At 42.1% G+C, this 15,197-nt stretch overlaps 1 protein-coding gene across 2 annotated transcripts in view; it reads left to right on the top strand.

The window, feature by feature from the left end:
* tpcn2 (two pore segment channel 2) overlaps positions 1 to 15,197 on the top strand; it is a 49,567-nt gene that overhangs the window by 18,044 nt on the left and 16,326 nt on the right. The window contains exons 10-17 of one of the 2 annotated variants that reach the window (XM_078220988.1): positions 139 to 204; positions 1,285 to 1,349; positions 5,043 to 5,146; positions 7,007 to 7,091; positions 9,835 to 9,921; positions 11,829 to 11,948; positions 13,665 to 13,724; positions 13,844 to 13,972. In XM_078220988.1, the coding sequence (XP_078077114.1) occupies positions 139 to 204; positions 1,285 to 1,349; positions 5,043 to 5,146; positions 7,007 to 7,091; positions 9,835 to 9,921; positions 11,829 to 11,948; positions 13,665 to 13,724; positions 13,844 to 13,972 (716 nt within the window). The remainder of the gene's footprint in view (positions 1 to 138; positions 205 to 1,284; positions 1,350 to 5,042; positions 5,147 to 7,006; positions 7,092 to 9,834; positions 9,922 to 11,828; positions 11,949 to 13,664; positions 13,725 to 13,843; positions 13,973 to 15,197) is intronic. The other variant, XM_078220989.1, reaches the window with a different exon arrangement.

Raw genomic sequence — 15,197 nt, 5'->3', positions numbered from 1 at the left:
TTTCTGATCCAGTACATTTGACTCAAAATACCATTCTGTCTTTAATACTTCTATGTACTGGATAATGCTTAACAATCCTTGGATATTAAAATGTTTTTTCTACATGCCGCTTATCTTGCATTCTTATTTTTCCTGCAGTGATGATCCCAGCCTATTCAAGAAATCGAGCCTATTCTCTGTTCTTCATTACCTTTAGTCTTATTGGTAAGCAGTCTGCTATGTTTTTAAAAAATAAAACCCGTTGTATTTAAATACAGACACAGCACACGTTCAGGCCAAAAGTCAGAACAGAAGCTGTATTGAGCAGGTACAGAAAGAGACTCATCAGTTGAGCTGCAGATCTACAAATTGCACCTGAAAGAAGTGGGTGGCCTTTTTATCATCTTGTTAGCCTGATTCAACCCTGTTTCCCTTTCCCACTGCCTTTGTTCCTCCGCTTATTGACCAGTGAAAATGTTGGAACTCCTCCCCCACCACAAACCACCATTTTAAAAAAAAAAATCATTTTGTTCTCTTTACCCAACACTCATTTCAAACACTTGTCTCTTTAGCCAAGGTGTTTTTGAGAAGCACTTAAGGTTAATAATGGGGGAGGCGATGGCCTAGTGGCATTATCGCTGGACTATTAATCTAGAAACTCAGCTAATGTTCTGCGGACCTGGGTTCGAATCCCGCCATGGCAGATAGTGGAATTTGAATTCAATAAAAAATATCTGGAATTAAGAAGCTACGGATGACCATGAAACAATTATCAATTGTTGGCAACACCCATCTGGTTCACTAATGTCCTTTTTAGGGAAGGAAATCTGCCGTCATTACCTGGTCTGGCCTACATGTGACTCCAAAGCCACAGCAATATGGTTGACTCTCATTTGCCCTTGGGCAACTAGGGATGGACAATAAATGCTGGCTAGCCAGTGACGTCCATGAAGGAATAAAAAATCTGTGCAATTGCAAATTGTTGGATTTGATTCCAACTCTAGCACAATTTAACTTACTGTACTTCAGCTTAGATATTTGAACTTTAGAACAGTGTTTGATTCTTTGATTAGCACTGTAGTTGAATGTTGTTTTCCAAGGGCCTGGGATCTTGGCAAGATAAATTCTTCATTGTGATAATCATATGATTGGGCAATTCCATGCGTATTGTGACACCGCCCTGTTACATTAAAAGCTGTTTCAAAACCAGAACCACTAATGGGAGATTGTTCACCTAAATCAGAAGTTGGCTTCTGAATCTAATCTAATCTTGTAACTAAATTGTTTAATTTTTGTTTCCTTCAGGGACATACTTGTTAATGAATTTATTGACTGCTATTATATACAACCAATTTCGTGGATATTTACTTGTAAGTAATCCTTTTGTGTAACGCTAACTTTGTAGTAATTGGTGTGATTAGTTTGAGTTTTCACGGGCATTTCCAACTGTCTTGTGTTGATTTTAATACATTTCTGCAATGAGGTCTACATCACCACAATTATCCATTTTCGCCAATCATTTTTCAACATCCCGAATCCAAGAATGGGAACAAAAAAATGCGGTGTTTAGTAAGTGATCCTTCCCCTCTTGGGTGGAAGAAGAGTTGGCTAGATGTTTTCATACACAACCCCTCAACTTTCTGGCTGAAAGACCTGGACTATTTTGCTCTGTATTAACATCAAGGCAGACTTCCTTTGGGGAAACACATTGGGTAAATTCCATGTCTTCCGCACTTTCTCATGAGCTGTTCACAGAAAAAAATTGAATGATTTCCTGGCTAACTTCCTTGATGATTCTGCTGTTTTTTGCCCATGAGATTTCTGCAGCTGCCATTGGCAACAACTTTCTGTTAATGTCTCAAAGTTAGATTACTGGGACTTCTGGATTTTGAATAATTGTGCCTCAAATTCATAAAGGGACTCTTGAGAGTATATATTTGGGAATTTTTGTGTTTTGGCTCCCACTTGTTAAACCCAACACTGTTGGGGAGGGAAAAAAAAACTAGTGTGAAATTCTGCGTTGAGGTGAATGTTGAATTCTCAAAGCCAAGTAATTTGAAAAGACAGTGACTAAATCGCAACAAGATGTGCATAATTTTCCCCCATTACGTCTGTTCTTATTGATCTTCACTGGCTGCTGATGTCTTAATCCTTGTTTTTAAGTCTCTTCATGGCCTATCTGTGTAATCTTCCAAGGTATCCTGGCTCCTATAATTCTGACCTCTTCTACTGCTGAATTTTAATGGCTCCCCCATTGGTGGTTGTGCATTCGCTCTGGAATTCCTTCCCTCCATCTTTCTCCTATCTCATTTCTTTCTTTTAAACCCCACCTCTTTGGCCAAGCCTCTGGTTATCTTATGTTGCTCAGTGTAATACTGTTTCATCGATGTTTTAGATCCCAAGATGTTTTAAAATGTTAACTATAAACTGTACAATTTTCTCCATTTATCTAATGTTGTAGCTCAAACCTTTTTTCTTTGAGACACCATTTTTCCAATGGGTTGGTAATCATTGACCACTCCCATCTGAATTATAATGCGATAAAACGCAATGTAAAGTTTGAGCGAGTTGCATGGAATTTTGCCAGGGTTATCAGATTTTGCTGAGGAGGAATTCATCTAACGCTACAGGTTCAGCAACATGCCTGTTGGATACTTTGCTGCACTATGCTTTCCTGCTCTTCCAAGAGTTGAGTAGGCTGGGTGGCTCAGGTCTAGAGAACTGACACCATGACAGATATATCCCTCCACCTGTCTACTCACTGCGCAGCTCTCAAGTGCTTCAGAATTTTTTTTCCCTTTTTCACCTCCTTTGGACTATACTAGCATGTTGCTTGTCATTGGGAGACCTTACTCTGGCTTCTGTCACGGACTCCTGTCACAGGTTTATTTGCTGCACTTGATGAATGAAGATCCGCTTATTCGTCCTCCAGGCCCATAGACCAGGTTGACTTGGTGGCTTCTTTCTACTTGTCCTTCCCCAGGCCTGGAAATCCATTCCTGGTGTCTCTGGGGCTTTTGTCCATCAGTCTAAGGCCCTTAACCTGTATTAAATGCCCGTTTTTCCAGAGTTCCAGTGCATGCTTGCCAAAGTCCTTGAGCAGTTTCTCAGTGAGTGCATCAGGTTACTGAGTGAACGAAGGAACTCTAATATACAATTGCGTACGTTGAACCCGCACCGTCATAGTGACAGATCCTGTCTGTTTTGCAGAATCTCAGTCAGTATGGTTAGTGAACCACTGACCTGATGTCTGATGCAAATTGATAAACACACCAGTTACTTTGTGACACAGTCTATGGATAAGTTATTAGCATGATAAATTAGCAATGTGAAGTTGAAAAATGGTGGTGAATTAAGAATAGACTGTGCTCTGAACTCAACATTGTCATTGTAGACTCTCCACATTTCTGTGCCAGCATGGACTGCGTCAGGATTTGGACATGGTCCAGATGTTGCATGCTGTGAATGCTGTTTCTAAAATATCAGGTGCTCGGGTTCGAAATATGATTTGCCTTTTGGAATTAAGCTCTTTTTGTCCACCTTTTGAACCAAGAGTGTAATGAGCTCTGAACTGAGTAGTTTTGGCAGAATCTTAATTGAGTTAAGTGACACTACTCCCAGCTTTTTAACAGCCTGAGGGACATTTCTGCATTAACATTACTATCCTAAAGGTTAAAAAATATTAAAGCAGGAAAGATGCTTAGTTTTGCAACACTTTTTAAAAAAAACTGCTGGTATTTTTTGGTAAATATAATCTAGACAGAATAGCGCGCAGGTGTCTGAATCTGAAACAAAACAAAATCTCAAATCTGTCAGCAGATAAACACTGCCTGGATGAATGATATCTTCTGACTTATCTTGGCTCAGTATGCCTAATTTAAAGCTGAGTGCAATGAAGGTTTAGTAAAGGAACCTCCCTGTGGTTGTTGTGTACTTGGAATTCCAAAAGACCGCTTTGCTAAATTGCAACATCAAAGGTTACTGTACAAAATAAGAGCTCATGGTGCGGGGGGTAACACATCAGCATGGATAGAGGATTAGTTAGCAAACAGGAAGAGTAGGAATGAATAGGTCCTCCTCAGGTTGGCAGACTGCAACGAGTGGAGTGCCACAGGAATCAGTGCTGGAGCTTTGACTATCTACAATGTCAATGAGAAGGGACTGGATGTGTGGTGGAAGATGCAAATTTAGGTAGGAAAATAAATTGCCGCGAGGATGCAGAGTCTGCAAAGGAATATAGATAGATTATGAATGAGCAAAAGTTTGGAAGGTGGGAATGTAATGTGAACTTGTCCACTTTTAGCATGAAGAATAGAAAAGCAATATACTATTGAAATAAAAGAGCAATTGCAGAACTCGTGTGATAGAGGGATCTGGGTATCCTGATGCATAAATCCCAAAAGGTTAGTGTGCAGGTACAGCAAGTGATTGATTAGGAAGGCAAATTGAAGGGGAATCTAGTACCAAAGTAGGGAAGTTTTTCTACAGTTGTACAGGATCTTGGTGAGACCGCATTTGGAGCACTGTACCATTTTGGTCTCAATTTGAAAAAGGACATAGTTGTGTTTCAGAGAAAGTTCACTTGACTCGTTCCTGATGATGGGCTTATTTACAAAGATAGATTGGGATTGCAAGTTGAAGTGCAGACTGATGTGCGGTAATCTAATGGGGCTAGTAGAGGACATGGTTTAAGAATGAGGTCTCCCATTTAATATGGAGACGAGAATTTTTTTTTTTGAGGGTCCGTAATCTCTGGAAATCGGAAAGCAGTGGAGGCTGGATCAGAATATACTTGAGGCTGAGTTAGATTCTTGACGGACCAGGGAGTTGAGCTCTGTTTTCTCCCCTCCACAGATGCTTTGGCATTTTGTTTATTTCAGTTTTTCAAAACCTGTAGTATTTTGCTTGAATTATATAAGGGAAATGAGGGTTGCTTATCTTTTTGCAAAATCAATCGGGTAGAGGAACCCAAAAGGAATGAAAACAGATTTTCTCCCAGTGTATTTGACTAAGATTTTTTGGCTACAACATATAGAAAGAAATTACTGCTCTCTCTTTCTCAGAGTTCAATTCAAACATCCATCATCCGAAGATGCTTGGGAATTCGAGGGGCATTCGAGGTGCTTTGCTGTGAACGTTCGACCAAAACTGGAAGAAGTGGATCGCTGTAAGATTCTATAAATGCTGTAATTTGGTTGTTGGGGGATTGTTTTGAGTTTGTATTTAGGGAATCATAATCGTAAGAACTAGGAGTAGAAGTTGGCAATTAAACCCCCACCCCTCCCCATTTAAAATCTGTCCACCTCTTCCTTAAATTTACTCAATATGCCAGCTTCCAGCACACTTAGGGTAGTGAATTCCACAGACTCGTGAGCCTGTGAAAGAACCATGTTTGAAACACATCCGGTGATATTAAAATGATCTATTTGCAAAAATATTTAAGTTGGTTTTCTAAAGATCTTTCACTATATGTTTCAAGACATGGATGTTTACTGAAGGTTGCTACTGGAATATTACATTATTTTGATGCACTGAATTGAGAAATCAGGGTTATTATATAACTGGCACCATCTGATCTTAGTTTCTGGAAGGGTGGCGAATGTTGGTGATGGAGAGAGTTGGATCCAATAAAGGGTTTATATAAAGATGGAAGATCTTGGAGTGTTTGGGTGAACCAGCGGGGACCTCAGAATTCCTACAGTGTGGAAAGAGGCCATTTGCGCCATCGAATCTGCACCGACTGCCACCCAGGTCCTGTTCCTGTAACCCCATGCTAATTCCCCCTGACACTAAGCGACAATTTAGCATGGCCAATCTATCTAACCCCCACATCTTTAGAGTGTGGGAGGAAACCAGAGCACCTGGAGGAAACTCGCGCAGACACGGTGGTAGCACAGTGGTTAGCACTGCTGCTTCACAGCTCCAGGGTCCAGGGTTCGATTCCCGGCTCGGGTCACTGTCTGTGTGGAGTTTGCACATTCTCCTCATGTCTGCGTGGGTTTCCTCCGGGTGCTCCGGTTTCCTCCCACAGTCCAAAGATGTGCGGGTTAGGTTGATTGGCCAGGTTTAAAAAAAAAAATTGCCCCTTAGAGTCCTGAGATGCGTAGGTTAGTGGGATTAGCGGGTAAATATGTGGGGGTAGGGCCTGGGTGGGATTGTGGTCGGTGCAGACTCGATGGGCCGAATGGCCTCCTTCTGCACTGTAGGGTTTCTATGATTTCTATGATTTCTATGACACGGAGAGAACCCCGCACAGTTACGGGCGGGCGGCACGGCACGGTAGCACAGTGGTCAGCACTGCTGCTTCACAGCTCCAGGGACCTGGGTTCGATTCCCGGCTCCGGTCACTGTCTGTGTGGAGTTTGCACATTCTCCTCGTGTCTGCGTGGGTTTCCTCCGAGTGCTCCGGTTTCCTCCCACAGTCCAAAGATGTGCGGGTTAGGTGGATTGGCCATGCTAAAAATTGCCCCGTAGTGTCCTGAGATTCGTAGGTTAGAAGGATTAGCAGGTAAAATATGTAGGGGTAGGGCCTGGGTGGGATTGTGATCGGTGCAGACTCGCTGGGCCGAATGGCCTCTTTCTGCACTGTAGGGATTCGATGATGTTACCCGAGGCTGGAATCAAACCCGGGTCGCTGGTGCTGAGAGGCAGCAGTGCTAACTACGGTGCCACCGTGCTGCCGATAGGTGTCAGTGAAAACCAAGAAGGGCGGGACTGCGGGGTGAGTGGGCTTTGTGCAGGATAGTTTATGGACAGCAGTGAATTGGAATAGGATATTCAAAGAGTGAATGTTGAGATGGGCACCTGTCACAATGGGCGAGTCATAAGGTCCTGGCAGATGACGATGAGCAGTCGGGTGAGCCAAGGTTGGTGTCAAAGATGGGGATTTAAAGAAAATTGGAAGTAGATGATATTTGATGGGAAGAATATGGGGTTGGAGACTCGGCATTGAAATTCTACTGCAGGGATGGATGTTGGTGGCTACAATGAAGTGGTTTTAAAAATTGTCCTCTTTTTAAAAAATTAGTAGAATGACTGTAAGTACCAACACAGTGCTGCAAGTCCTGCAGAGGGTAAAAATGTCCCCAGCGCACAAGCAAGAAATTATTAAGGTGAGTCAAAAATTGTACTCATTATAGAATTGAAATTTTTTTTGACTGTTGGGATGAGGGAAAAACCTGACGCTCGTCAGATTGCTTTTATGACATTATGAGCGCAAATGTACTTCCAACTAAATATTGGCAAAGTCAATGTTTTTGGTCCCCGCTACAAACTTTGTTCCCTTGCCACCAACTCCATCCCTCGCTCTGCCAGTCTGAGGCTGAAGCAGATTGCTGCTATTTAAATGGTTAAAAAATTGCAGTGTGCTGCTGTGCAAAGGGACCTGGGTGTCCTTGTGCAAGAATCATAAGGAGTTGGTTTGCAGGTGCAGCAGGTAATTAAGAAGGCAAATGGAATTTTGTCCTTCGTTGCTAGAGGGATGGAGTTTAAAAACAGGGAGGTTATGTTGTAGCTGTATAGGGTGTTGGTGAGGCCACACCTGGAGTACTGTGTACAGTTTTGGTCTCACTTGAGAAAGGATATACTGGCACTGGAGGGAGTACAGAGGAGATTTACTAGGTTGATTCCGGAGTTGAGAGGGTTGGCTTATGAGGAGGGACTGAGTAGACTGGGGCTGTACTCACTGGAATTCAGAAGAATGAGGGGAGATCTTATAGAAACATATAAGATTATGAAGGGAATAGATAAGATAGAAGCAGGGAAGTTGTTTCCACTAGCGGGTGAAACTAGAACTAGGGGGCATGGCCTCAAAATGAGGGGGAACAAATTTAGGACTGGGTTGAGGAGGAACTTCTTCACACAGGGTTGTGAATCTGTGGAATTCCCTGCCCAGTAAAGCAGTTGAGGCTACCTCATTGAATGTTTTAAAGACAAGGATAGGTAAATTTTGAATAGTAAAGGAATTAAGGGTTATGGTGAGCGGGCGGGTAAGTGGAGCTGAGTCCACAAAAAGATCAGCCGTGATCTTATTGAATGGCGGAGCAGGCTCGAGGGGCCAGATGGCCTACTCCTGCTCCTAGTTATGCTAACACTGGTGTTGTCATTGACCCTTCACCTGAGCTACTGATTGCCCATTTGTCCCATTACAAAGACTGTCCACTTTGACCTCTTAGCTGTGCCATTGCCTTGGCTCATTGAAACCCTCAACCATGCCATTGCGACTTTTGGACTTGACACCAGCCAGGGATGCATTGGAATTGTCTTGCGGCTCACCCTCCATAAACCTGACCGAAACCCAAAACTTCATCTGCGTTCCAAGTTCGACCACTGACCTCTGTTTGCTGACTTATTTTGGCTCAGTCAAGCAATGCCGAGGTTTGTTTTTTTTTACATTCTCATCCTTGACCTCTCCATGACCTCACCTCTTCCTATCTCTTTTTAACCTCCTCCATCCTTAAGTCTTCGTTATCTGCACCCCAATTCTAGCCTCTTGTGCATCCCTAATACTTAACTGTACCACCAGTGAGGGCAATGGCAAGCTGTTGAAGCTCTAGAATTCTCCCTCTTAAACATCTGCACTGCCAACTCTTCCTTTTTAAATATGGTCTTTAAAACCAATCTTTGGCGTCTGCTGTAACACCACCTTATATGGCTCTGTCAAATTTCAGTTTGCACTTCTCTGAAGCACCGAGGGATATTTTACTAGGTTAAGTGATTCTTATAAGGCAGCAAAGCATTAAGATGTGAAGATTATCTGAACATTTGCCTGGAGAAATGTAACTGAAATTTGTGTATCAATTTCTGTTAGAGGTTTACAGCATAGAAACAGGCCCTTCGGCCCAACCTGTCCATGCTATCCAGTTTTTACCACTAAGCTAGTCCCAATTGCCTGCATTTGGCATGGAGTCATAGTTCCCACTTGTTCCATAACTAGGAATGTAGAAAAATCAGGAGTAAACTCAATTGCCAGTCATGGTATTTTAATTATGGTAAAACATAGGCTGGAAGGTCTCTGGGTCAATGACTCTCCCACAGCAGGAAAGCATTAAGGTGCGAAAATTGGCCTTGGGCCTGTATTTGGAGAGAATTAGCATTCACTCTTGAACAGCTAACCACTGGAAATGGCTCAAGGTGTCGCCGGAGCGTGGTGACTTCTTGCAAGCTGTGCCCAGCATACCTTCTAACTCTATCTTTTACTTTTGTTCTATGCTTCTAAAACTTCATTCTAACTCTAACAATGCTCTAATTCCCTGCTGCCATCAGACTTTTGAATGGACCTTCCTCGCATTAATTTGATCTTTCTCTACACCCTAGCTATGACTGTAACTCTACATTCTGCACCCTCTCCTTTACTTTCTGTACGGTATACTTTGTCTGTATAGTGCGCAAGAAATACTTTTTACTTTATACCAATACATGTGACAATAAATCAAATGACTAAAACTATATTCTGCACCCTCCTTTCCTTCTCCCCATGTACTCTATGAATGGTATGCTTTGTCTGTATAGCGCGCAAGAAACAATAATTTTCACTGTATACTAATACATTTGACAAATCAAAATATAAATATAAATGTGAATGTTGAGTGAGGACAAGCTGCTTTCTGGAGCAGAGAATAATGCCTTCAACCACAATCCTAGCAGCTCCTAATGTTTGCCTGAGAATTGATGCAATTTTCTGTTGAAGAAATCATTGGCATGTATGACCATGAGAGTATCGTAACTACAGGTGTTCAGAAGTTTCCAAATTATTTTTTAAGACCTCGTGCAACACACTTCAGTTGCCTATTCCAAGATTACAAACTGTTCTTATGTTTTGTTTTTAAAATAATTCACTCCTTTTGCTTTTTGCAGCAAGCAAGGGCATTTACTCATGACTGTGTTACTGCAGAGCAATTTCGAGCTCTCTTTGATGAATTGCACAAGGAGGCCGTGAAAGAGGTACGAAGGGAGAAAGGTGGAGTTTAGCTCATTTTGAATTCCATATTTCGATTAAGACCAGTTTCCATATCTCGGCTCGTAATCCCATTCTATTCCATTGTCTGTGTATCCCTGTGTTTAAACGAGTTTATTTCATGTCATCTTTCCTGATGGTGACCAAGATAAGTTGCCATAAAAGGTTGACAGCGCTTTGAGTGTTGCACTAATTTCCTAGGATGCTTTTGTGAAGGAATCTTCTTTACTATTTTCTGCGCTGCCATTTAGAAGATATCTGGTAGTCGCCATCTGCATGTATTGGCAGCTTTGAGACATGTTCCAAAGTGTGTTTGGGTTTCTGCAATGTAGTGTGTGTGTCAGACTTAGTTTGTCTAATACAAGAAATTGTTTCATTTTTAAATTCCCCTCATTGACAGAAGGCGATTTTTGGCTCTAGCTTCTCTAAACTGCTCAGGAAATTTCCTTTTATCTTCACTTGAGTGAGTGCTGAATTGTTCAACCTCTTTTTGCTGCTGCTTGCTTGACAATTTTCAGTCAGCAACCAAGGGATGGCACTCATCACTGACCTTGCAAAAAGAAAAAGCTACCTACAAATATTTAGCCGGCTCCATAGAGTAGACTTTAATCTTATCCCATTCCCCATGGAAGTTGTGGCATCCAGGAACGAGATAGGCAAGCCAGTCGGATTGAAGAATCCTTGGACAACAACGCAGGGGATATAAATCTCACGTTTTGATCATCATTCAGAGAGCAAAAATCAAATTATGATAACAAGAGGTTAAAGGTGAAATGTGGACATCAGAATTTGATTGTTGTTCTTGAGGGTTGAGACTCCAAACTTCTAAAATTAGTTTTCAGCAATATCTTCTGCCTTTAAAAAGGAGTTGGGCCTGATTGAACAAGGCTTAACTTTATTCTTGCTGTAATAATCAATAATGTGTAAATAATTGAAGTACATGGAAAATTGGTAACATCTAAATGATCTGTAAAGGCTGCAACAGTGCAGCTTCTGAAAGAGGAGGACTACACTGCAGCAATACTTGTAACTAAGTTAGGTTTTGCATCGTAGTATATGCACTGACAGCCTCACCGTTTTGACTAAATATTTCGGTTTCTATGGTTCTGTTTACAAAGATCACCGGTTCTTGCCTACTCTCACAGCAATGTGATTTTGACGGTTAAGATTGCACCAGTTCAAGGTGACATAACAGCTTCTCAAGCCATGCTGTCCTTTGCCAACAATACACTCTTAGAAATCTTAGAATCCCTACGGTACAGAAAGAGGCCATCCGGCCCATCGAGTCTGCACCGGCCACAATGCCACCCAGGCCCTACCCCCATATATTTACCCACTAATCCCTCTAACCTACGCATCTCAGGACACTAAGGGGCAATTTTAGCATGGCCAATCAACCTAACCTGCACATCTTTGGACTGTGGGAGGAAACCGGAGCACCCGGAGGAAACCCACGCAGACACGAGGAGAATGTGCAAACTCCACACAGACAGTGACCCAAGCCGGGAATCGAACCCAGGTCCCTGGAGCTGTGAAGCAGCAGTACTAACCATTGTGCTACCGTGCCGCCCACTCATCCTGTCTAACTTTAGATACGTATACAGGATTATGTCAAAATGCATCCCATATTACATTTGGTGCACTAGTTCATGTCCTGTAAGCATAACTTTACTCTTAATTGACATCCTCATTAATTAGCACTTACATTTTCAGAAGTCACTGAAGATTGAAAATTATTGAGTGTAACGAAATTAAAATTCCGAAGCCTAATTTTTTTTATTTTTGAGATTAAGATTTTTCTGTTCAGGAATAAGAATTAAGAAATGTCTAAAAAAAACTCCATGCTGTAGTCAAAATGAAGAACCAGGAAATATGTAAATGTGTCTCCTTTCAGTACCCGCCAAAACCAGCATACCGTTCGTTATTCTTGCAAAAGCTCCAGACTGTGTTCAGCCATCGCTTTGTAGATTATGTCGGGAACCTAATGGTTGCACTGCACGTGATTTGCATTTTTGTAAGTAGCCAACTTTTATTGATGTGAGAAACTCTTGATATAGAGTCATAATATCGGGTATCTGTAACACAGAGTGAGCATTCTAAGACATTATCATTAATCAAAATTGACCATGCTGGCGTCCTCAGCTGTTTGCTGTACCTTACCTTGCTGGTTTAAAAATAAATTGTGAAAAACAGAAATAGTAATTCTATGTCTCAAATTAAAATATTTTAACCAATTTGAGTGAAGAAAGTTGATGTAAAATGTTGTAGTTGTATCGTGTCCCCAAAGCTAAGATGGAAAATTGTCGCTCAAACAGCTTTGTACATTTTTTTCAATTTCGAATCGTTTAAGTCATTGAGCTTAAAGAAAAGTCATCCCTAACAGCCAATCTTTTGTGGTGTTGCATGTGGACAATGAAGACCAACTAGGGTGGCACAGTGGTTAGCACTGCTGCCTCACAGCACGAAGGGTTGGGATTCGATTCCCAGCTTGGGTCACAGTCTGTGTGGAGCTTGCGTGTTCTCCCTGTGTCTGCGTGGGTTTCCTTCGGGTGCTCTGGTTTCCAGGATGTGCAAGTTAGGTAGATCAACTACAGTAATGGGGATAGGTGGGCCTGGGTAAGATGACCCCAGGGGGGATTGGCCTGGTTAAGATGCTCTTTTGGAGAATTGGTGCAGACTTGATGGGCCAAGTTGCTGCCTCCTGCACTGTAAGGGTTCTGTGGTTAAAGTGGGTGACAGTACATGGTGGGAATTATTTGAACAAGTCATACAAATATAATTCAGTCCCTTTGTTATTCATGCATTCAGTCTTTACTCTGACATTTACATTAAAAAAAACCATGTGCTTGCGTTTAATGGGAATATCTTTGTAAATTTGTCACCACTGTAATTTTGCCTTCTGCCATTGGTGCTGAATTGCTTCTAGTGGGTGATGGATGGAATAATATGACGAGTCTGGTATCATGGGCTCTCAACCAGGGGATCTGTTATAAGTGGTTTATTGAAAAATCTGATTTTAAGAAAACACTAATGCCCCAACTCTGAGCTGTCTGTCCCTATTTGAATGCTGTATGTGATGGGGAAGAGGAGCAGACAGAAACTTTAGGCAAGTGTCTGGACTGATCCTAACTGCCAACCAAGCAGAAATGTTAAGAACACTTGTCTAAAATGTGGGTTCAGGAATTTGCAATGATTTGACTTAATTTGATTTTATTGTCACATATATTGATATACAGTGAAAAGTATTGTTTCTTGCACACTATACAGACAAAGCATACCATTCATAGAGGAGGAGAGGAGAGAGAATGTAGTGTTACAGTCATAACTAGGGTGTAGGAAAAGATCAACTTGATGCAAAGTAGGTCCATTCAAAAGTCTGATGGCAGCAGGGAAGAAGCTGTTCTTGAGTCGGTTGATACGTGACCTCAGACTTTTGTACCTTTTTCCTGACGGAAGAAGGTGGAAGAGAGAATGTCCGGGGTCTGTGAAGCCCTTGATTATGCTGGCTGCTTTTCCGAGGCGGCGGGAAGTGTAGACAGAGTCAATGGATGGGAGGCTGGTTTGGGTGATGGACTGGGCTTCATTTACGACCCTTTGTAGTTTCTTGCGGTCTTGGGCAGAGCAGGAGCCATACCAAGCTGTGATACAACCAGAAAGAATGCTTTCTATGGTGCATCAGTATGAACAATGCAAAAGTTAGATGTTAACGCAGTTAACTTTTTTTAAACAGGTTGCTTTGGTACGTGATGCAGAGACACCCATTTCTGAACGCAGTGGGTTCTTTTCTGGCGTAAGTCTAGTTTTTGTTTTTGAGAGGCACCTTCTATCTTTTGGAAAACAAGTAGTTCTTGTGTTCCTTTGCTTGATATTGATGGGGAACTTATTTTATTTGATCTTTGGGTTTTGCAGATTGTGAATGGTTCCTTTGTCCTGTACTATATATTGGAAATGGCATTGAAAATCTTTGCTTTCGGAATTAAAGGTTATTGTTCATACAAAAGCAACCTATTTGATGGGCTTCTAACTCTAATACTAGTGGTAAGTATACTAACTTTTCAGTGTCTCCCATTAGTTTTTGAAATGTATTCATTGTCCTGTTCCGAGTCTGGCTGTCAGAGTATACAAGTCTTGTGTCTTACCATTCATTTAATGGTCAAGTGGATGGGAAACGTGTCCTTTCACAAAGATTGAGTATATTTTCGGTTGAGCAAAATGGTTGAGATGTTTGGTTGGTTTTTTCTCCCAAGTAGATGAGTAAATTAAATTGTCATAACACCTTGCTGAACATAATGCCTCTTTTTGGGCAGACCAAATAAACTGAACATAATGAACATAGAACATAGAACATTACAGCGCAGAACAGGCCCTTCGGCCCACGATGTTGCACCGACCAGTTAAAAAAAAAACTGTGACCCTCCAACCTAAACCAATTTCTTTTCGTCCATGAACCTATCTACGGATCTCTTAAACGCCCCCAAACTAGGCGCATTTACTACTGATGCTGGCAGGGCATTCCAATCCCTCACCACCCTCTGGGTAAAGAACCTACCCCTGACATCGGTTCTATAACTACCCCCCCTCAATTTAAAGCCATGCCCCCTCGTGCTGGATTTCTCCATCAGAGGAAAAAGGCTATCACTATCCACCCTATCTAAACCTCTAATCATCTTATATGTTTCAATAAGATCCCCTCTTAGCCGCCGCCTTTCCAGCGAAAACAATCCCAAATCCCTCAGCCTCTCCTCATAGGATCTCCCCTCCATACCAGGCAACATCCTGGTAAACCTCCTCTGCACCCTCTCCAAAGCCTCCACATCCTTCCTGTAATGTGGGGACCAGAACTGCACACAGTACTCCAAGTGCGGCCGCACCAGAGTTGTGTACAGTTGCAACATAACGCTACGACTCCTAAATTCAATCCCCCTACCAATAAACGCCAAGACACCATATGCCTTCTTAACAACCTTATCTACTTGATTCCCAACTTTCAGGGATCTATGCACACATATACCTAGATCCCTCTGCTCCTCCACACTATTCAAAGTCCTCCCGTTAGCCCTATACTCAACACATCTGTTATTCCTACCAAAGTGAATTACCTCACACTTCTCCGCATTAAACTCCATCCGCCACCTCTCGGCCCAACTTTGCAACCTGTCTAAGTCTTCCTGCAAACTACGACACCCTTCCTCACTGTCTACCACACCACCGACTTTGGTGTCATCAGCAAATTTGCTAATCCACCCAACTATACCCTCATCCA

The sequence above is a fragment of the Mustelus asterias genome, chromosome 9 (genome assembly GCF_964213995.1).
Source record: "Mustelus asterias chromosome 9, sMusAst1.hap1.1, whole genome shotgun sequence".
NCBI lineage: Eukaryota > Metazoa > Chordata > Chondrichthyes > Carcharhiniformes > Triakidae > Mustelus > Mustelus asterias.
Note: the sequence above shows the minus strand (reverse complement) of the source record. Positions and strands in the feature narration are given on the sequence as shown.